The 23,478-nt window shown below is 37.5% G+C and overlaps 2 protein-coding genes across 2 annotated transcripts in view; both read right to left on the minus strand.

Annotated features, from left to right (window-relative positions):
• Positions 1-13,525, minus strand: part of LOC135086549 (disco-interacting protein 2) — a 37,906-nt gene extending 24,381 nt beyond the window's left edge. Inside the window, exons 1-4 of the mRNA XM_063981286.1 lie at positions 13,248-13,525; positions 11,169-11,469; positions 10,388-10,699; positions 8,008-8,200 (exon numbers count right to left, since the gene is read on the minus strand). Coding sequence (XP_063837356.1) covers positions 8,008-8,200; positions 10,388-10,699; positions 11,169-11,322 — 659 coding nt within the window. The 5' untranslated portion in view covers positions 11,323-11,469; positions 13,248-13,525. The remainder of the gene's footprint in view (positions 1-8,007; positions 8,201-10,387; positions 10,700-11,168; positions 11,470-13,247) is intronic.
• A 792-nt stretch (positions 13,526-14,317) lies between these two features.
• Positions 14,318-23,478, minus strand: part of LOC135087154 (disco-interacting protein 2-like) — a 165,973-nt gene continuing 156,812 nt past the window's right edge. Inside the window, exons 6-7 of the mRNA XM_063981988.1 lie at positions 14,867-14,988; positions 14,318-14,371 (exon numbers count right to left, since the gene is read on the minus strand). Coding sequence (XP_063838058.1) covers positions 14,318-14,371; positions 14,867-14,988 — 176 coding nt within the window. The remainder of the gene's footprint in view (positions 14,372-14,866; positions 14,989-23,478) is intronic.

A 23,478-nucleotide genomic window follows, 5' to 3' on the forward strand; every position in this document is an offset into this window, starting at 1 on the left:
TGATATTTTGCGCCACCTAGTGCATTTTGCCGGTACGATTATGCAACGGGCGCATCTGTTCACAATCGGTGGGCGAACCGATTGGTTATTCAGATAAACGACATCTACATGTTCGGTCCAATACTGTTAGGTTTTCGTTTAGGTTCTGAAGTGATAATCGTGGAACTGTGATGGTTGGTGATTTGTGAGATGCCCGGTTTGCAGGCACGATAGATGGCGCTACACGTCCGCAGTGGTGCTCTCAGGAAGTTGGTGCATTCGGACAAAGTTTATCAAACACTGCAACTTGTGTCGGTGCAGCGATCGGGAACTTTCGCGCCGATCGGGCCCGCGAGTACGAACTACGTCGGAGTTTCAAACTATGCAGACTTCGCTCGCGTTCGTAACGAGCTTGCGATCGTAATGTTTACTTTTATTTCATCAGGTTTCGACTAGTTTTGCGTGAATGTGTAAGTTTATTAGAACTTTCCGAGTTTACAAAAAGTTTGTCAAACTTTATATTCTTCCTTTGAAAGTCTACGAAACATTCTCTCATTAAATATTAAACGTATATTTTTAACCGAATTCATATAAACTTTCCTACATTGGGGAATTTAATTGAGAGAAATGCCATATAGGCCTCGTCTTTCTAAAAGGTTAATGAACGTGGAGTTAACTCTCTAACAAAGGGGATTATCAAATTAGACGTAAAGCTTTTCCTCGTTCTTTTCTAAACAAAAGTTTCCCTGAATGAGCTTAAATCGAAACTTTGAGAAAGGTAGAGACATACCTAATGGTTGGTGTTTATTACCTATATGGTTTCTTTCGTTGATTGAAACTTGAAAGCTACTATTTAAATATTGTAGTTAGGTTACTTTTAATTTCCTGATGGATAAGTTACTTGAAGTGAGCAAACAAACTGTTTTATTATAGGCCTAATTCAAAATGTAGTAGACATTTGGTAAAAGCAAAATAACGTTTTTAATACGTTTTGATATTGTTACGACACACGCGCTAGTTATAGCTAGGCGACATTGACAGCATTTCAAGCTTAATACTGAGGCATCTCATTCAGTATTAATAAGAGCATTGAAAATGTTTTGGATGGAAGAATAAAGACGATTCAAACATAAAATAAACTTCTCTAGAATCGATCCTGTGACGTGAAGCCTGAAACAAAAGAACTTCTAGATAACATAGAAATACGGGGAGATGTTATCAGAAAAATCCTATTACTCGGTGCGGAATCAATTGGAAACCAATCGCACAGCTAGTCCAGTCAATAAAGCATTATAGATGGAAAACTGTAGAACACAATTTCTGACTTCAGGACTTTATTTAGACTAGTTAGGAGGTGAACATAGCAAAAGTCCCCGCCCTTAGCCCTTGAGCCGGCGGGGAGAGGGGGGTTTAAAGGTGCCACTTTTCGGTTTTTCGCTTAATCCTCGGAAACTATGCGTCCTAGTGACATGACTACTTTGAACCAAGAAAAGCATATTCAATTTGCTACAGATGAGATAGTCAAGTTTTTCTATAAATTGTATAGTTTTCGCGGCATCTGCTCTAGAAGGTCTGTAATATTGGAAATTTTATTTTTGTCTTACATGTTCCCATCAGGAGAAAATCGACTAAATCAACATTAAGCAATCATTCTAGACATGCGAGAGCATGTTAAGCCTAGTTCCAGCGAGGGGACTACACCGTGCGTATATTTAGACGAATCACTTTGAGCCACTTTTGACTCCTCATCACTCAAAAACTACTGTGCATTAACACTTCAAATTTGGCTTACTATAGGAAGCCAGTAAGCATTGAAATGCCACTTTCCTTTGCGGATAGCTGTTATTAGAATCTCTTTTCAATAAAACTGTTTTGTAAAGTTAAAGGTGAGGCTAGTTTAAATGATTGAAATACAATCGTTTGTCAATTGTTTTGTTGAACGTTCATTAGGTTTTAAACTCGTTTACTCGAAACAACAGACTTTTGTTTTTCATTGGGGACTGGTAGATAATGCTTTATGACTGTTATTTTTGTATCATACCTACCAAATTTAATCGATTAACTTTTTATGCCCCTTTCAAAACATAACTATAAACCTAAGAATTTCTTTATCTGTGCCCTTTCTATCAAGTCCTTATGGGCTTACAAAATATCAGCTATGTAGGTTTATGGAATCGTAGAATTTTATGTCGACTCGCCTATAAATATCAAATTGATATTCTAGTATTCTGCGATTCACGTCGACTCCATGGAAATTTATGTATATCCCTTTTATCTTATGACGTAATAGAAAATTAAGAGCAAGGTTAAGATTGTGTTTTTAATAATACTTACCTGTGTTGCTGGCAAAACTGCCACTGCTTTTTGATAATTCTTTATGGTTTTTTAGGGTTCCGTACCTCAAAAGGAAAAAACGGAACCCTTATAGGATCACTTTGTTGTCCGTTTGTCTGTCTGTCAAGACCCTTTATCTTAAGAACGCGTGGACGTATCAAGCTGAAATTCACATGAAATACTCAGATCTATTGTCCCTTTAAGCAGTGAAAAAATCAAACTTCTAAGTTAACGCGATCAAAAGATACAGCAGTTTATACCGACACCTTAGACGAATTTCCGTCACACGCTAGGGAATCAAAACCTACAAGGTACTTCCCGTGAACTCAGAATCTTGAAATTCGGCACGAAGCAACGTTATATAGTACAGATAAAGGAAAAATTGCGAAAATGATAAATTTGAAGTTACATAAAATATTAAAATATTATTTTTGCTTACATGACATAAAATATTTTTTTAATAATTATAAACTTACTACCTACCCCTTTTCACATGAACGCGTAGAGATAATTAAAGTTGAAATTCATATCAAACACTTCTTAAATCTAATTGCCTCTAAACTGTGAAAAATTCTAAATCAACGCAAAAATTCAAAACGCTGAGGTAGGTACTAGGTAGGTAGTTAGGCCTACCTATAATCATACCGCATATTTTGAAATTCGCCACTACTCACAACGGAATCAAAACTTAAAGACTACTACGATATCTAGTAAGTAATTTGATTTAATACGTCATAAATTGTAAACCGCTACGTTTGTACGGCGGAACCCTCGGTGTGCGAGTCCGACTCGCACTTGGCCGGTTTTTTACTTTTTTATTGATATACAACGAACAAAATGGAATCATTATAAATAATAATTCGTAAATAAACTTATAATCAGGCATCAGGGAGCAAATAGGGTTGTCAGGTCCAAAAACACAAAAGCCGGACTCTGTGCTTCATTTGGCCGGACACTTTACCCTAAAAGCTGGACTGGTCACGGTTGGGTGCTTACTGGTCATAGCTTACGAGTGAGACTATCATCAACGGTTTCCCAACATCCTGATGCGTGCCCTTGATATTATTCTGTAGCTCGACTTTCGCCTAGCGCGGCAGCCACATGAAAAACCTAAAAAAAGCCAGACAGGCCGGCCAATACAATATTTGGCCGGACAAGACCGTAAAAAGCCAAACATGTCCGGCTTTAGCTGGCAACCCTAGGAGCAAAACATGTTCATATTCACTTGGATGCATCGATTGTGCGCATAAAATATACGAGATATTACGTAACACGCCGGTATCAAGTTATTGTAGGCTATTCGAGAAACTGACAATAAGTACAATAGCATACCTCTTTGAATATGTTATTCTGCTCGAAATAATACCAAAATGACTAGTTGAAATTTATATTTTATTATTACTGTAAACGTGTAAATACGCTGTTTGTTATTCGGTTAGTTTAACCCAACAAAGCCACAAACTACCAACTTTCACAAAGTGATTATTGATCGCAAAAAAAAAGTGGTATGGGGTTGAAACTTTGTACGAGGAACCCACAATTTCTAATTTGATAATTTTCTGTAAGAGACGTATTTTTAAATCGCCAAAGTGCAAAGGATCTTGTTAGACATCGATTCAATTATTTGCGGCTATAAACCAACCAGTCTAGTCTGGTCGAGTTTTCAACAATTTTGTGTACATCCAGCGTCAAATAATTCGTGTCACCCAAAGTGGCCAAAAAGTTTACAACACAACAAAGACATGTTGCGAACTTTTTGACTGGTTTTGGATATCACGAACTTATTGACGCTCACTGTACAAGATATGAGAAACGTCACTATTGATTAGGTATTACTCTCCGAAATTCGTTTAAGCTACAGATTTATCAGTGGGAAAACAATGGCTGGAATTTTTAGTAACTGGTTTTGCCTATCAAATCGGGACTATTTCTACCTCTCGTTCCCACCACTGCAACTCCTGTGTAGCCAGGATCTACAGCTTGACCACCATAAAAACCAAACATAGAAAGTTAAACTGTCATTGGACCCGCAACGAAATTAATCAGAAGAACATAGGAGGAGTTCGAAATTAAGGTTCGACTCCTCCCTCCATTGCAAAGCGGATGACAGGTGACAAACAAAGGTGGTTTTGCCTATCAGTGTAGTCTTTATATCCACACCCTGTGTTTAAAGACGTTACATAACAGGTGGCCACCACCTGTTAGTGGCCACTAAGACCCGGAGATAGGGGGGTTTGCATTCAAAGTGACCTTCGAAGGGACATCGATATTATGCAATAATTATATTGTGTAGAGATATGGCTATAGATATGAAAAAAAATGAAAAATGAAAAAATGAAAAATATTTTATTGATATACCTATTCAATTTTAACAACTGCATGTACAGTTTTTTGTAAGTAAGGGGAAGATTAAGGTGTTTCGATGCGACCGTATGTAACGCACAAAGGACATTGTCAGAAACCGCCTTAGATTCCTGGGCACAGCAGTAAAGTATCAAAATTAATCTCTTACTTTTTGAATACTTAAATATTAATTAGATTGTAACGGACACTTGAGGATTAAAAAATGAAATAATAAAAGTATTTTATATGTATTCCATAATACTATGACGACATCCGGACATTTTAGGGCGTGGCCTGCTCCATATCCTATGAAGTTCCATAATTTGTGTCGATAAAATCTATGTAAAATCGGCACAAGGCAATGCCGTACTTCATTGTTAGGAATCCATGTAATAGTGATGTTGACTGCGGTCATCATAGACAATAAGATACCGATCTTGTAAATAAAATAAATCGTCCAAATTGCTACAGTATGACTAGATTTTAATTAAAAGTTAAAAATATATTGCACGATACTACAAGAAGCTATCTAAATGTGTCCAACTGGTCGAAGGTCATGAATAAAATAAAAAGAATTGTGATCATAACACTGATATAGACAATGACAACAATATGGGATCATCTTTAATATATCTGTTACAGTTTCAAAATTCGATGAAAAATCCAATGCCGCTTAAAGTGAGAGAAATGTCTAAAGTTCTAATAGAATTGAAAGTTTTATTCGCTCAAAATGCTTATAACAATAATTGGTAATACATTTCAAATATTAAGTACCTTTATAATGTATCGATAGAACCAAAATGATATCATCTCAGCTTGGAAAGGAAAAACCCAGGATTGGGGGAGCGCTCCAGGCAATTTTTAGAACATTTCATAGGTGGTAGTAAATAATATTTATTTTATTATTAAAATTGAATATTTTGATATTGATAAAATTGAATATATCTTTCGATTCAAATACCGAATATTTTTCAATCGATAATAATTATCGAGAATTGTTAATAATATTCAATTAAAAGTTGTTCAATCCCTAGTCATGCATAGACTAAGACGGTAACCATGGAGATAGTTAGTTTGGTAAGTCACGTGTTAAATGTCAAGAGTGGAAAGTAAACATAGGATTCATGTTATTTATTTACGTGCAAAATGTAAGTAAGTAAATCATAAAAGTGGAACGCCGAGCTATTTCCAAAACCCGTCCAATATTATAATACAATTTGGCTGCGACAACTACAATACAGAACATCTCCCAAATCGATGTGCATAAAATAATATAATACAATACTAGTAAGTAAGAGGTTATGATAACAATATTGCTATCAATAAGTTTATAGAATTGGTCCGCCAGGAATAATTGTTCTTACATAAAGATTTGTGACATTTAGAACCTAGAAAGTATTATTTCGGCACTGTTGATCTAACGGCGAACAATGTATGGAGAACGAACATTGTCCTTTATTTTCAAACTCATTTAACTCAAAGGTGACCGACTGACTGACATAGTGATCTATCAACGCACATCCCAAACCACTGGACGGATCGGGCTGAAATTTGGCATGCAGGTAGATGTTATGACGTAGGCATCCGTTAAGAAAGGATTTTACTAAACTCCTAACTATTCAAAAGGTGAATGGTTTTGAATTTTAACTTCAAAAATTAATAACGGAACCGAGTTTTGACGAAACTGACAAATATTAAACGCTTCGATAGAGCTGACAAAAAGCAATCAATGAACTCGTTACGGGCGTCGCAAATCGAAAACGCGCCGCGCTATGAAATCCGCGGACGTTTCACCTGAATGACGGGTGGCAATTAAAAAGGGATTCCATACAAACAGTTTGAGAGACAAAGTGTTGGCACACGCCACGCAATTAGTGGCTGGCTAGTTTAGAGGGAGAAATGAGACACCTCAAATAGTAGATTGAAAAAATGGTTCATCTTTACATAATATACTTTATTGTTTTAAATGCGTATTACAACGGCACGCGACAATTCAACTCAATTTAATACTGTACTGATTCAATTATGAAAAAAGAAATGAAAAAATACGTGTCCAATATTTTTTTATTATCTGTCTGAATGACTAAATAGAATTTCTACTTCATTACCCAATCATCATCCCAATTACATACAAGCAAAGATTGAAACTTTTGATTTGAATTTCAATATTTTAATACCGAGAAAACTTTACTTTACTTTTGTAACGAAGATTTCCTATTCGAAACAACCCACGCGAGTCGTAATAATCTTTAAAATCTTCTTCAAGCTATTGCAAGGACGAAAACTACAGAATTAAGGGCAAGCGGAAAAAAGCGCTTGTAAGCAAATGGCGGTTTTAGTGACAGTGACAGCGCTGTCACTGCTAAAAAATAAATGAAACAAGTCACTATTGAAGTTAGCAAACGTGTCCTCGCCGACAACTGTATACCTAGTTAGTTCTCAGCGCTTGCAAGCGCATCCAAGCGTTATTTTTTTGCCAAACGCACCCAATATTTTTGTTTTCAGTGACGACTTTATTAACCCAATATAGTTCCGCAATATTTGTTTGAAACATTTTACAATATCAAAACTCACCTATTGTTTTTTTATGGAGTACCTACCTTAATAGATAGTATTCGATAACAAAGAATAAAACCGGACAGAATGCGTCAAAACAAAACCAATTTGATAGAACGAAACGCCAGAGATTGCAGCCACCGCCGCGGCGGCGGGTATTTTGGAAAACTACACAATGGTATTAATAATACCCTCCTATTGGTTTTGTGGGCGACACAAACTATGCAAAGCGGCTGGACTAACACGTAACAATGCTAACGGAGAACACGCAAAATAAATAAATCGCTAACAGAAAATCATGGCTTTGTGCAGGGTACCTGGATAAAAAGTGACAGATCTCGGTGCGCTAGTGCGGTGTAGTTGTTACAAACACCTAAATGTTTGGGAGTTGGAATGCAAAAAAGTTAAACGTTTATCTGTTCTAATTGTTTCAATTTGTTACAAATCAATATTACTTCGAATTAGTGTTTTCGATAACAAAGTCCGTAATGGAGGCCGTAGCTTTGATTCTTAGCAAGGAGTTGTCACGGTCATGGCTCCGACTCCGATTGAGGCATTTAAGTCGCCTGTGACTGCAGGACATTTAAAAGTAGCCTGTGACTTCAGGGATAAAGAGGGAGTGATTGGTAAAAGGGGGCATTGGGGAGAGGGGAAGAAAACGCGAGAGGGTGGGAGATGAGAAAAAGAGAGGGAGAAAAAGTTTTGATGATCCACGCACGCGGTAAGAGAGAAAGAGGAAGAAAGGGAAAGGCAAAAAGGGGACAGAAGGAGAAAGAACAACGATTTTCTACTGACCTGGTAACAATGACACCCATGGCAGATCCATCAGCGGCAGATGTGTGCTCGATATGGGCCGGGCTGTCTTCAGCGGGGCGCGGAGGCGGGATCCAGTCGCGCGGGGGACGCGGCAGCTTCTCAGTAGAGACCCACTGCAGGGACGGCCATCCGCGGAAGGAGACCACGTCTCCGGACGACGTCTTTGGCAGACCTGGGGCAGATGATTCTGTTAGCAGGGTTTCTCAAAGTCGTCGAATGACCCCGACGGCAGGTTCGCAACAAGATTTACGTAATGGTGGCAGAATTAAAATTGACCAAAATTACTCCTAAAAATTGACTCCATTTGCGACAAAAAACTAGGACACCATCAGCAACAGCATCAATATTAAAAGACATTTCTTTGGCCCTTTATTTTTTTTTTATTTGATACCTATTAGTTAGTCAGTTTTAGGTTTTTTTTGGGGAGAGGGGGATTTTAATTAGCTAGTTAAAGGGTTCGCTGTCGTCTGAAAATTCTAACAGGGGTTCGTGAAGCGGAAATTTTGAGAATCCCTTGTGAATGAGAAGAGAAAAGAAGAAACAGTGAAAGAAGAAAGAGAATAATTTGATACCCTTGTGAAAGAAGAAAGAGAATGATTGTATTTTTCTTTTGTTTTAAAGTGACTGTTTCTGATTGATTCATTTGTTTTATTTGAGTTATGTGACTGTTTATAGTTCTAGCGCTTGAGGTATAGTTCCAAAATACTGAACTGTCCTGTGCATGACATTGACAGTGGGGCGCCACCGTCAATACCGGATCGCTGGTTCCGATTTTTGCCATGTTGGAAACCATATAGTTGAACGATGGTAGCGCCCCCCTGTCATTGAGTTTGGTGGGACAGTTCAGCGTGGGTCAGCTATATATGGGGGCGGCACGGGTGGGTTTTATTTGTTACGTCAAATGTCAGCGAGACTTCTGATTTTTATGCTCTGTCACGTCATAATATGTCAAAATCGATCCGATCCCACACCTCAGGCACTGCCTGACTTAAACGCTAGAACTATAGATTAGTGGAGTTCTAATATTACAGCTACTGGTTCTGGTCTACTATCTATTGTGATCCCTGCTATGTGATCTGTATCTATTAGTAGTGTAGTGTAACTTTTGACGGCGATATTATGTTTCCGTTTGATAGTTTTAATAACCGTATTTGCGCGGCAATGAGGCGCGAGAGGTGCACTGTGAGATTAAACGTTAATGAGATTAAACGCGTCGCGTCATAATCACACCGGCAGTGTCGCTGCCCTTTAAAATGGTTAATAGTTTGTTCCTAACTCTCATGCCAATATTGTGTTCATGTATTTTCTCGACATCTATTACGATAGGTACTCAAAATAGAGTCTTTACATACCATATCCTCAATGGAATCAACACGCAATCCTTAGTTGGTGTTGTAGTTCTATAATTAATTACTATAACAATCGTTTATCTACAAAGTAATATTAATCACTGATGGGTTTTAATAGCCGAATAAATATCGATGCATCGCGGTCTCCTTATTAATATATCGAAGGGGTGGGTGGGGGGAGACCCTTGGTCACCCATGCCACTTTTCCACTGCCCACAAGCTTTTGATTGTGCAGGAGGTTAATTAATTATTTTTCGTTTCGAAAAATAAAATTATGTGTAGTGTAGTTCTATCACAGGATTAAAAGAACAATTAGCTTTTATAATTATTGTGCGTGTTAGAAACCGTGTTCAGTGTATAGTTTTTTTAGGTACTTATGGCAAGCCGTAAAACAAAAATGTATGTTACACCAATAAAAATATGAGGATAAACGAGATGCCAAGATACCAACTTCTTTTACGAGTAAAGTCAATTTATTTATGGAAATACAAATTAAACACTTCTTTAATGCCGCGAGAGATTTGTGGAGCAAAAAACATGTTTTCAGTACAAATAACTGGAGCGGCATTTAAATTAAATGATAAACATTATTCAAGCTCTCATGGCTGTAAAGGAGTTTTTATATTAGCACTTAGTATTATGATCGGCGTTAATCGCGAAAGCCAGGAAAATATGAATAATTAAGATTTATAAAATATTTCACCGTCTTCATCAGTTAATAGAATTATTCATGAGGAAAACATAATTAAGTAGGTATGTTTATTATTATCTCACTAAGTTAATTCACAAGTGACATCTAAACATTTTTCACGGAAAGTTAAATACAAATCAAGGAATCCAATCACGGAAAGTTAGATGGAAATGTACCAGTGAAACCACAGTAAACCATTTTCCTAAGGATATGAAAGCGTCATTGAAATGCATATGAAACTAAATTGTCCCATCCGCCGATTTGTCAAACAAGCTGTAACTAAATAACAAATGACTAGTGAATTTCACTTTGGACTGACCTTTCAAGCAAGCGTCAGAGGTGAGCGCGTACTGGATGCCGCAAGACCCCAGCAGGAAGCCCACTTGTTGGAGACCAGCGTCCCTTCTAGTCAAGGGGACCTCTATGGGGACCGGGACGGCTCCCGCTTGGAGACAGCCATAGAACGCGCACATGAAGTTGATGGGGTCATTGTTGGGGTACACCAGGGCCACCCTGTCTCCGGGCTTAATGGAGTTGTCCCCAATCAGGGGGCCACCGCTGCTGCTCTTGGTTGTGAAGGTCCTGTTCAGGATGGCGTGTGCGATCTTCAGGGAGCGACTAAGGAGCTTGCCTGTGGAAGTCATTATTAAGTAAAACTATTGATAACCTCACAACAGTAAAATTAACACGTATTCTCGCCGCATCGCATTTATTTTTGGGATAGAAGATGCTTTTGAATTTAATGTGCATTATTTATTTATACTACTAAGGCCCGATTCGACCAAACTTTTATCCGAGAATAACTCCTGGTATAACTGGCACATTGACAGTTTCAGTATGGGAAATATGTCAAAACTGATGATGTTTTCAGATTAATATTTACTCTTGTTTGGTCGAATCCACCCTAAATAACGTCGTATTTATAAGTTTGATTTAAATCTATCTGTTGCGAAATAATTTCGGGAACTGTAAACATTAAATACGAGTAGCTAACGCAACTAGTTAGAACAGCAGCAGGCCATTAATATCCTTGTCAAATGGACTCGTATACAGGCCTTTACATCTTGACGAATTACCTAAAATCACTGCTGAAATCTTACCATAAGTGAGCGAGCTGCTCAGTTTCCCATTCGGATCAAGCACCGTCGCAGCGTTGGCCTTGAACGACGCCGTGCCATATCTCTGCAGGGCCGCCTCCAGGTTCCTCGGCAGTCCGGCGGGGACCACCAGCTGTTCCCCCACCGCGGGGGTCATGGTGCCCCCCTCCGGCTTGGGGGCATTGGGGTCCTTGGGGTTCGCCGCGATCTCCAGCTCGATGTCGTCGTCCTCGTAGAACTCAGGTAATGGACGACGCTTAGGCCGCTTCAGCGTGTTCAGCAGTTGCTGGATTTTGGCAGACACCTAAAGCAATATTCAAACGTTAATATCAGGAAACGAGTATTAATCATTGTTTACGAATGCAGCTTTATTCTTTATAACCTATCTCCAAGAATAGAGTCTAGACTGTGATGGTGATGACTAATATTTCAAATCAAATCAATCACAGACTTGAATGCTGAGTGTGTTTTCGTAATATGAATCTTATTACTCTTTGATGAGAGTAATGTTTTTATGTTGTCCAGAAGTGTGACACAAATAGACGATAGTTTGTTGTGTGAAAAGTGTTACGATGCGTCTGAACTGTGCCCTGCTTGCGCTTACGCATGTGTTGTTTAATTTAATTACACACTGATGACTGTAATTATTTTTATGTCTACGAGTTACAGCTAAACGAGGTCAATGTATTTTTCCTTATTTATTAAGCTTGCGGTTACTACTCCGATAACTTTGGTGGAGGAATAAATATGAGGTTATGTTAATGTGACAATTTCCAAAACATCCCTTCGCTTAGCACGTTACAAAAATTAACATGATCGAATAAACAGGTAAGTGAGTATACGCCGGTGATATTGGCAATAAACGCATACATTTAACGGCCCGCCGGGCGTCGCACCGGTTTAATTACAACTAGGGAAGTTACTATCACTTCAGGTATTGATATCGATGCGAATAACTTATTTCTAAAACAAACAGAGTATGTGGAGACACGATATCAACGAGCTATTGCATGAATAACATTCTCTTTTAGTGGTTATCAATGAACCAAATGTATTTTTAAATTATGTACATGATTTGCCTCAGCAATTATTGGATCAAGATTACTTGCGCTTGACGCAAAGTAGGAATCGCATTTCAATACCTGTCATTTCCTCCTTTGACTTGATATCAAGTTCATTGACAATTTCACAATCAAGTAATGTTAAAACAATTCCCAGAATACAATCATTGTTCGCAGTGACAGAAAATATTTTTATTGAATGGTACCTATTGATTTTTATCAATAAAGCCCCCATCGACTGGTACCTCACAAGGGCTGGTGCTTTAAAGAAATGGCAATAAGAAACAAACAGGTTAAAGCTAATCGCCTTCAAAGAAATAAAATAGGTATCCCATAACCCCTGCTTTTTACTCTATTAGCAATAAAAAGTGGTGAAAAGCATTTTTATCGATACATTAACTAATTAATTAAGCACTGTCCACGCACTAGTACACGACAGTTCACTCGTGCCACCGCAATTCTGGTCTTTGCTGATTAAATGATGGAATATTATTTATGGATACTCCAACGTTTGGCCAGTGTTGGTTTAATATTTGAATTACTCAATGATTGTTCGCATGTACATGTTTACATGTGAAACAGTTGCTTTCATTGATACATTAACAGTGACCATTGCATTATTAATTTTACACTTTATGTACTCGTACATTGTAATGACAATGTAATCTTAATAATGCACGGTCTCACAACACATGGAACACATGGAAAATATTAATTCATAAAAAGAAATGTAAAAAAAATGTTTGTAAGTATTAATGCTTATATGATTTTTAATTTTATGGACAGCAATAAGTATTGGAAAGTAGGTAATGCTATCATCAAAAGCATGTAGGAATATACTCTATCACGTTTCCATCTTGATTTGTTCGCACAGCTTTTAGTCGCATAAGCTTCTGTATTCATTTCAAAGATTAATCGAAATATCGATTTCTATTAGAACCTAGAGAAAGGATTCTCTACTAATCTACTTGACACATTACTATCAGAAATATAATTAGTGATACCAACTATTTTAACTTACGTCGTCCAACTCTGTATCGCCAGAACTTTCCTGCAGTGACGTCTAAACACATGCACTATTTCGAAAATCAACCGTGGTTATCCTAATATTGTTCCCGTCACAACACTCCACCACCTACACAACTTTAATTAAATTAAGCCACAATTTGGTCGATTACCGAACAATATTAAACGAGCTAATTCGACACATTCAATTAAGATAACCGAGTTCGATTGAATATTCGCAAGTTAAATACAAACTCGTTCGGTGTATTCGGTCGCACTGCACTGATTCAACTCTTTCAGATAGTGGCCACACAAACAACTGGTACTGTACTGACGATGATTCACAAACATGTTCCTGTTAAACCGTGACCCATTATTAAGGCGTACGTCATGCACAATTATGTTGCACAGGAAAGTGTTTAAGTTAGAGAAACGATCAATTTTAGAAATAAAAACGTTCATGTCAATGACACGTGAGAACGACACAGCTGAATTTATTATAATTTGATAAGATTGGACTGAGTCTGGATGGTAAAACATTCTGTTCCTATTTTAATATTTAAATTTTAGAGACGTTATGAAGAAAGTAAACTTCCGAAAAAAGAAATGCAGTCTTTTCGCCGAATAAGACGAATAAAGGCGTGCGCGCAGCGGTGACTTTTGTCACCGTGACAGTATGTCATAGATAAGATTACCTAATAAATTTTCGCTTTTTTTCTCTTTGTAAAAGTGCAAAAGATAAAGATGTATGATGTGTATTATGAAGCCTAAATATTTAATTTTCACCTTTTTCGTGTTTTTAATCGATGCCAGACTTCTACATAGTTATTTCTCATGTTTTAAATCAGTTTCATAAACCAATCTGTAATTCTAATTACATAGTTTTTTCTGTGTAAGTATCGTTAACTTGTCATTAAACCGTTTAGGTAGCAAGTGTTCCAGTTATTGTTTTGACGCGTTTTTCTTCGAACTATTAGCTTTATGTGATGGGCGGAATAGAGCCAATTAGCCGGTGTGTTGTTGTTAGTTTGCTCTATTAGTGTCGTGAGTGAAGTGAAATGATAGGGGTTCTTCGGTTACGGACGCCTACGCGTATACCGAGGGCGTAACCACTGACGTCACGGGGTAGTCCAATAAAAGCTACAATACACTTTTTTAAACTTTCTATGCTATAATTGTATTGTCCATGTAACCGCGACCTTCACCAGATCGTCGGTCCACCTAGATTTATTATGATTATAGATTATTTTCATTTTTGTCTTTTGGACTCTCGGAACATGTTCCGGTGTTGAAAAAGAAGACCTCACGGGTTGTTAACCAAGTGATGGTCTTCTTGTAGGAATCGCCGTACAATTCGGCACGTATTGAGGATTGCAGCTTTCTGCATATTATAAAAGGTACTCGTCGGCAAGTCTAATGCGTTTATTAAACTATTTTTTAGTTGGTATACCACTTGTGCTTGAGATCAGAAGTGGTATAATCAGTACTCTATTTTGGTTCCATAATCTCATTATTTCCTGCTTTAAAACTTTAAATCCGTATATTTAGTAATTTTTGCCGTGATTGTTTTGTGAATATTGTGACTGTCAGGGATTGAAGTCTATGATGTAGGTAAATTATTATTATTATTCTCACCTTCCACCTCCCGGTGCCGGTACCGGAGTCCTCGGGCTGCGCGTAGCACTGCACTCGGTCCGCGACCAGCGCGCCGCCCCGCCGCGCGCCTGACGAGGTGTGAGTCACATCAGGCTGGACGTCTACAATGTTACGCTCAATGAGTACAGAGCCTGTGCACACGACTTCAGCAGACAACGCGCGTTTATCCCAATTGGCTAGATGACATTTCAAAACATGCTACATCGAGTTGAGATCTACATGGCGTCACTTTTGATTTTTTACTCAAAAGTGACGTCACGCGACATTTCAACTCAATATAATACTGTAATGATTCGATTATGAAAAAAATTAAAAAATACGTGTCTAATATTTTTTTATTATCTGTCTAAACACAATTTCGATTTCATTCCCCAGTCATCATTCCAATTAAAAAACACTCGCAAAAGCTCATGAGTCACGCGCTTCTATCAACAAGTAGTAAACGCGCTTTAATAAAAGACTTGTCTGAAACATGCCATAGTTGGATTCTGTAGCAGTGTGGCGTCAGTCCACTCTGAACTCTTTGCACTCATATGTTTAACAAGCGAAATGTATGCAATATTTCAGCTTAAATAAACTTACAGGAAGGCAAATTGACCAACAAGACAATCGTAAGACTTGATAATCTGGAGTCTGGACCAGAGATACTAGGGTAAAGGAAGCTAAATTAAAGTTAGTAGTACAAATGTAAGTACTACTATTTGTATCGAAGCGTACAAATGTTACAAAGTTACAATGTTTTTCAGCGAACATCTGTTGAGATTGGTACGCGCGACACCTGCTCTCGTGAAACGCGCGGTGTCTGCTCATTGCAGTGTCGTGTGCAAAGGCCCTTAGTTTCATTTTCGTTTTTGATGTGCACAATGATTAGTTTTTGTTAGTGATTTTATAGCCAATTGGTTAGCTCTCATAAGCGTTTCAAGCTTGAGTCAAGCTTGACAACATTAAGCATGTCAGTTTCGAAAGAAAGAGAGAAGAGAAAATAAAATTATACTATGAATTATTACATTTAAAAGGCAAAACTCAAAAGAGTTAATTACTTAGTAAGTTATGCAAACCAGTGCACTTCTCAAAGTTTCTCTTCTCTCCTTCAGATTTACTCTAGAACTTTAAGCTTATAACGAACATTTCTAATTAGGAAATACATCCCACATCAAAAGGTAAATAGTGCACACGGTTTCACTTCAAAGAACGATGTTTAAATATTTGACTGGTGTCTGAAAGTTAAAGCTAAAAACGTAGTTCTAACGTTAGCGTTTGCGAAGCGTTTGAGTTATAATTATTTTGTAAATAACCTTCCATTTCCATTTTATTATGCACCAGAGCACCAGACTTGAATAAATAGAACTTGTCCAGTCAAAGGCAGCTACGAATAGGGGTATATTTACTTAAGCCACTTGTCCTGTCGCCGACGGTAGAGCGACTAACTTTCGACTATTTTCTCGCACAAGAACCGTATTTACATATAAATGTAGATACCATGTTGATCAAAGATATATTATATAAATATTACTAGCGGCCCGCCCCAGCATCGCACGGGTGGTATATGATTTTCTTGGCTCTCTAAAAAGGCCTAAAAAGGACACTGACTCGACAATTCCTTAAATATTAGGTCCCTGAACTACTTTTTAAATCGGAAAAAGAGAGAATATGATGGGTTTTTGAGCATTTTAAAACGCATTTTTTTTGGCTGCCACTGCAACTTCAGGGTTGTGTACTGCGTTTGTCACAAAAAACAAGGTCTTTCCAACTGGTCGCGTTCAGGTGAATGTAATTCTTAAACGCAAAGGTGAACTTAAATGTTTTTTTACCAGTTTCTAGTGAAGAATTAAGCCACCTGCCCAATGTTTTTCAGATTTTTGTGATGGCTAGAAATTTTAATATCCCATTCTCATTACTTTTTGAACAGCCCTAGTACTGGTTATTTGTTAGTAAAATTGGCGTCCCTGGCTGGGTACGAATGTGCGACCGAATTGTTTATAGAAACTTTTGCAACGGACGTTTGCGGCTGCAGCGCTGTAGCGTACGCGTTATAATTATTCGCGGTTTCATATAATAGGTGGTTAACAGCTCTCAAATTGCCATTGTAATTATATTTTGCCGTCTAAATGTTCATTGAAACTATAGTTTCAGTAAACCTGATGAGAGACTAAAATACTTTAATGACAGTACATTAAAAAAGGCACGAGGTATCTCCTATTCATACAAATAAAGAAACAAGGCAAGCCAAATAAAACCATATAAAAAGGCAAAGAAATATCAAATACTTTTGTTTTTGTTTGTAGTAAGTAACTACACTCACTCGAATACACAGAATTCAAGTAGTCAAAGAAAAGTATACACGACGCTAAACGTTTAGATGAAAAGTAAATTACAGCGTGGCTGATGTAAAAAAACATTTAGCTTTATTTTGAGGCAGTGTTTATTTAATTAAAAAACCGATAGTTTGCGTCTATGAATCTATTTGCGAATCAGGCACTCTATTACTCATAATTTGCACAGACGACAGCACATCGGGCTATAACATTTTTGTGACAAAATTACCCTAATTAACACTACATAGATCTAGAATTGTAAGAGACTAGAGTCTTTTAGTCTTCGAGACTTGACTCTAATTCAATACTAGGTCTCGTTAGTAACATGATTCTGAGTCCTTTGAGTCTTCTGAGTCCTTTCGAGTTTTCTGAGTCTTCTGAGTATTTGGAATTTTTTAAGTTCCTTTTCATGTCGTCGGTCCACCTTGTGGGTGGACATCTCATGCTGCGTTTTCCGGTAAGTATGCGGCCTCCACTCTAAAGGTAGCAGGAAGGCGCTGGATGCAGGCCGCTACCAACCCATCAATATGGAAATCAATGGAAATCATTGGGGGAGATCTACTTATGTTCAGCAGTGGACGTTCTATGGCTGAAATGATGAAGATGATGATGAGTTATTTTTATTTACTTCGAACTACAGCAATGGATTTAGATAATTCAGTCATGAGTTCTTTTAAAAAGACTCAGTCTTTGAGTTCTTTTCGGCAAGACTTTTTCACGAAAGACTTAAAATTCTGACGGACTTGAGCTCTAAGTTTTATTTAAAAGACTCGATTCTTCAAAAATAGCTCAAGCTTTATTAAAGTCCCCATAGTGTTTAATTTAATGTGCTGTATGTTCTTTTTATAACGTACGCCCTCCTACGCCCTCGAGTTCACTCTTCATATATTTACTGCGACCTTTTGTATGTCTCAATTAGCGACTTGGCACATTTTGTGAATCAGCGCATTCAGGATCAACTCCAAAAATAGACTAAGCAGACAAAAATAAATATGGCTTCTTGCAATAGACGTCCTCTTTCATTCGTAATTCATATTTTCACCAACTGAGTATGTGGCATTATATCCTCTATGGAAAAAAGATAAATTACGACACCTAGGCTGCTCAACTGAAGTAAAACTTCATTATTATTTAGAACAATAATAAAACTCTCGTAGTAATATCCGATACACACGAGCAACTTAGTTCTATGCATCAGAAATTAATTATTTACTTACATTACCTTTTCTTAGGCTTTCCAAAGTCACTTTCGCTAAGTACTTGCATTTAAAATTAAATACAATCTGATAAAGATACCTATTTGCGACATTACTTCAAATACTATATTTTTGGAATCGCACCCGAGACAACTTTTCCTATTTATTTTTAAATCACACGAAATGCCTGTCGGAAATTATTTTTATAGAACTATCAACAGAAGCTATAGAAAGGCTACTTAATCGCTCTTCATATTATTAAATTACTATTAGAAATTCCTACTTTAAAAATATCTACGTCATTATCTTCGTTATTTCCCATCTATAGTGTTCCACATTCCGAAGAAATTGCAAAAGACCGATATTAGAAATAGTGATTAATTCAAAGAAACAATTTAATTCCCAGTTAGCTGAAGGGATTCAGCAATAAATTGCTGATTTATAGACGCACTAACTAGTTTCTTTTGGTGGAGTTGTAATACTTATTTTATAGTCTTATGTGCTGTGAACTATCATGTGAGATACAGAAACCTTGTATCATGTTAATTCTAGCTAATACAACGCCATATCTGTTAATAATACGTCTAATTGTGCCTGCCCACTTAAGCATCACGGCCTTTAGGCAATCAGACTGTATTAATTCGCATACAATAACCACGCATGCACAGGTAATTCCCATTAGACGTATTGTATTCGCTGGGTGCGAAGTACTAGGTGGGGGTAACATAATCTATCGCAGCGCTCATGGTGGTCAAAAGTAGAAATAATGTAAGCTCTGTCATTAGATGTATCTGTCAATGGCAAAGCGATTCTACATAATACATTTTAATATCATTAATTAATCGCATGAAAAGGGTCCTACTGGGTACTTAAATAAAAGAGTGGACTGTATTTCGATAGGGCTGGTTTAATAGCCGTTTACAATTTGGAAATAACTAGACTATACAACGTGGTAGTACAAAAATGAGTCACAGTAGTTGTTGTGCACAGATGTTTGCCTTATGATGAGAGCGTGAATTATTGAACTCTGCCCTTGTTTTGTTCTTAATTCTTCTACATCTCGGACTTGTCCAGCCAATATCAACAACTTTCCTTTAAATACGGTTTGTGGTTGGAATTTGATATTGTAACACTCACAAACCCGGTCTTCAAAACAATACTCATTTCGATCTGAAAACGATATTTAATTTATTACTAGCGATACAGGAACATTTAAATATATTTACTGTAATATAATGAAACCGATAAAGTAGCTTTTTCTTTTTGTTTTACTGTAAAACTACAACTATAAATGAAGTAAACAAACCCTGACACAATCAAAATCAAACACACTTTTCGGACTTACCTCATTTGATTTGAGTGACCAAAATGATTTCAAAACCTTTTTTCCACCCAAATCGTGGTATCACAACAATTTATTAGTCGAAAATATTTGTTATTTTTTCATTTTGATATTTTTTCACAATTAAACGACCTAAATGTCAATGTGACAGAGCCCACAAAGTTATAGACGCTAGTTGGCGCTGTAATCGTGCACAGAGCCAATAGTATTGTTGATATACACCAAGAAATTTCAGTGGTTGTTTTTCCGCAGTAAAATGATTCTATCTTAGTAGTGCAATAGATTAAGTAAGCTTTTTACACAAGTCAAAAAATGCCTGTACGGAGCTGCACCAGCACCAGCCTGTTTATGCTGTAGGAGTTATGGTATTACTTAATGCGGGAGTTTCTTTAACTGCAAACATGGATTTCTAAGAGAAACTATCGTTTTTTCGCTTTCGAGTTGATGTTTTTTTTTTTTCAAAAAATTACTGCACGATTCTATGGTAATTCCAGGCGCAGATCGGGCAGTTAATCAGTATGGGCATGTATGGAAGTGCGCACATTACACCGATTTGGTATCGGCCGATTCTTCATACAAATTAGAATCGGGCCCAACTATCGCCCAACTAAAAGTCGGTGGTCTGCGCCTAGAATAAAGGTAAATAGGTTCTGCCGCGGGAAAACAACCACAAAGTGTTACGGTGTATAGGCCAGCTATTAGACGATCGCTAACTGCATTAGGTGCTCTGGTCAATGGATTGATACACTGCTAGGCTCTATTCACCCCTTAACCACCACTAAGCCACCACCGACACGGAACTAAATTGGAAGACGGATTAAACTGGACCCATTCAGATGTTCTACGCGTCAGCCTACCTACAGCAACCGCAAAGTAGATATAACGTGTACAGTCAGTTTCAAATAGTTCGTGACTCCCTAAGTGGCCAAAAAGTTGATAACACAACCTGTTTAATTAAAAGTATAATGCTACATATCTACATTTTAATAAGTTCTGAACATAACCTAAGCGACAGAAAGAAAAACAAGCATAAAAAATAAAGGAAAGCAAAATTCAATTGTTCATTTACATGTTTTCATATCATGTTTATTATTAGTCCAGTCAATAAAGCATTATAGATGGAAATCCGTGGAACACAATTTCTGACTTCGGGACTTTATTTAGACTAGTTGCACCCACCGGGCCCGGCCATTCTTACCGGGCCCGGTCACCGGACCGGTGAAAAAAATTGTTTTGTTTATACCAAAGCTATCAAAATTTATCTATCTATCTAAGTTGTTATGACACGTTTAGTTCTTATTGCTTCATTAATAGTTTTTAGTAGTAGTTCGGTGCACTATAAGAAACTGAAGGTGTTAAGTTTGACCACACACCAAACCGGGAGTTTATTAACCCTTTGCATACGAAAAATTTTGATGACTAGAAAAATCAGTAGTTGCCCCGACACGAAGAATTGATACGTCGGGTCGCGCTTATGTTATCAAATGACGGGGTAGGATTAGCGGTAGGTGACCGCAGAGGTCAGAGGTCTGTTAGGTCGGTGAGGTATTGTGTTAACGGGCAAAGGCTGAGACAACGCCTAGGCATTATTACAACAATGTACGGTGTTTTGTTCGTACTAAATATACATCCTTGGGGGAGGCCTTTGTCCAGCAGTGGACGTCTTTCGGCTGAAACGAACGAAATATACATAACATCTTTATCTACTGACTATTAATGTGAGTTTGCTAACACCATTTTTTAGCAATATATAGTGCATTTATAAGGCAGAAGATCATATTATGCTGTAAACAAAAAAAAGGCAATTTTCATCCAGTGCGAAAATACATGTCAAAAGAAATGTCGCATCTATGACCAGCGCTATCAATCGAAACCTAAAACCAATAAGAGGAAACCCAAAATTGATTGCGCGATGTGGTCATTGCGCGCCGCAATTTGATTCCAGAAAACGTCCAGTCGTAAATGTGCGATTCGTAACTCTAATTTCCAACAGCAGCGTAGCATCCATAACCGATATCGCCAGAAGCGCAACGGGGTTAATACTGATTGGAATTGCTCAGGTTGGTAAACGTTTGGCAGTCTTGATTGAACGTTGTACGGTTCTACCTCTAGCTTGCTCGCTTACACGTCGCTTGCAAGCAGCAGACAGTTAGCATTACTGATGTTTACATTTGCGATTGTTCGCACAAATTGGACTGTTTGACGAAAAGCTTTGCGATTTGTCTCATATTTATAATTGAAATAACATTTGGCCTGCTTCTTCATACACTAGGACTTTAGATATCTTGACAGAGGTGTCTGGACGTAAGAACTTGTGTCTGGCATTTCCTAATAAACGCTTCGTAAGGAGTACGCGTATCCGAGAATCCACGCAGTACCTAGTGTGGTAAGTTATTATAAGAAACGATTACGCCGTGATTTTATCTTTGTAATTTGAAACTACTATCCCAACATTTAACTTAACAACATTTTAAAACGCTCTGAAGTACAAACATTCTCCAAGCTCCCAACAATGAGCTTGGAACAAAAAGCGGGATTATTAGGTTATCTTACTTGAAGACGTCTCATTAAAAGGAACGGAACTGGTATCAGCTCGGCCAGAGTTCACCGCTGCAAAGTTTTGATTAACGGACAAGCGGAGGCCGCCGACGCCATCTTATTGGCTTCAAGAAAGAGCTTATTCCTAGGCAAATCCCTAGACCACAGATTAAATAGTAAAATTATCAAGCTTTCTATTATTACTGTTTAAATAATGCTTAAAAACGAGATAATTACATATTAGGTAAATGAGATTTCAGGATTTTTAAATACATAGGTATTTGCACTTTTTCTGTCTACAAAGTTCACGGCAAACCCCACCAGTCTACGCGCAAATATCGGCTGCATTATTCGGACATTACAGGCGGCATCCCAAGCATTACCCGCCGACACCAAGCCGCCGAAATTCGCCGGCGAGCCGGTGGATTCCGTGCTATGCACAGAGTAATTTAGCTTATCAATACATCTTCTTAAGGCTGATTGATTTACACGTATTAAGTAGTTAAGTAGGTAACTACATTTTTTACTAAAATATAAGTGATTAAATTGCATGTAAAGTGTAAACACAGAATTTAATAGCATGTCGAAAGTTAAAATTTAGTTGTTAACTAAATTTTAACTTGGAACTTGTGTTTACTTAAAATTTAGTTACCTATTAACTTGAGTACGTGTAAATCAGCCTTTATAGCTGTCAATTCGTCAGTTGATAGAGACTGATTGATGTTTAGATATGGTTAAGCTAAATGTGTAAGAATGTCCGCGAGTAGAATTCTTGAAACATAGTCAGCTTGAAATCCTTTGAGGCATGCCTAGACCATTTCACTTTTATTTTTCAGCCGTTTGGCGCTGTGTTTGCGCAATGTACGTTTATCAGAAGGTCAGCCTTTGAGTTTCATTTTTTGATTGCCAGACTAATTATTTGATAAAAGTTAATGCAACGAATTAAGGATGCTGACAGTTGGAAAATTGAAGATAAGCATCTGAAATCTTCTGTAATTTTGTGCTACAACTTAATGATATCACAATAGAACCGTCCGTCAGAGCATAATGTAGCTGCCCTTTACTAATTTGCTCAATAGCACGAATGCATAATTTCTCTTATTGTTCGTAAAACCGTGTGCACACCTTACCCAATTCCATTTCGAGATTGGATGTATACGTTAAAAATATTGTTACACAAATGGTCACAAATTATTTGAA

The sequence above is a fragment of the Ostrinia nubilalis genome, chromosome Z (assembly GCF_963855985.1).
Source record: "Ostrinia nubilalis chromosome Z, ilOstNubi1.1, whole genome shotgun sequence".
Taxonomy (NCBI): Eukaryota; Metazoa; Arthropoda; class Insecta; order Lepidoptera; family Crambidae; genus Ostrinia; species Ostrinia nubilalis.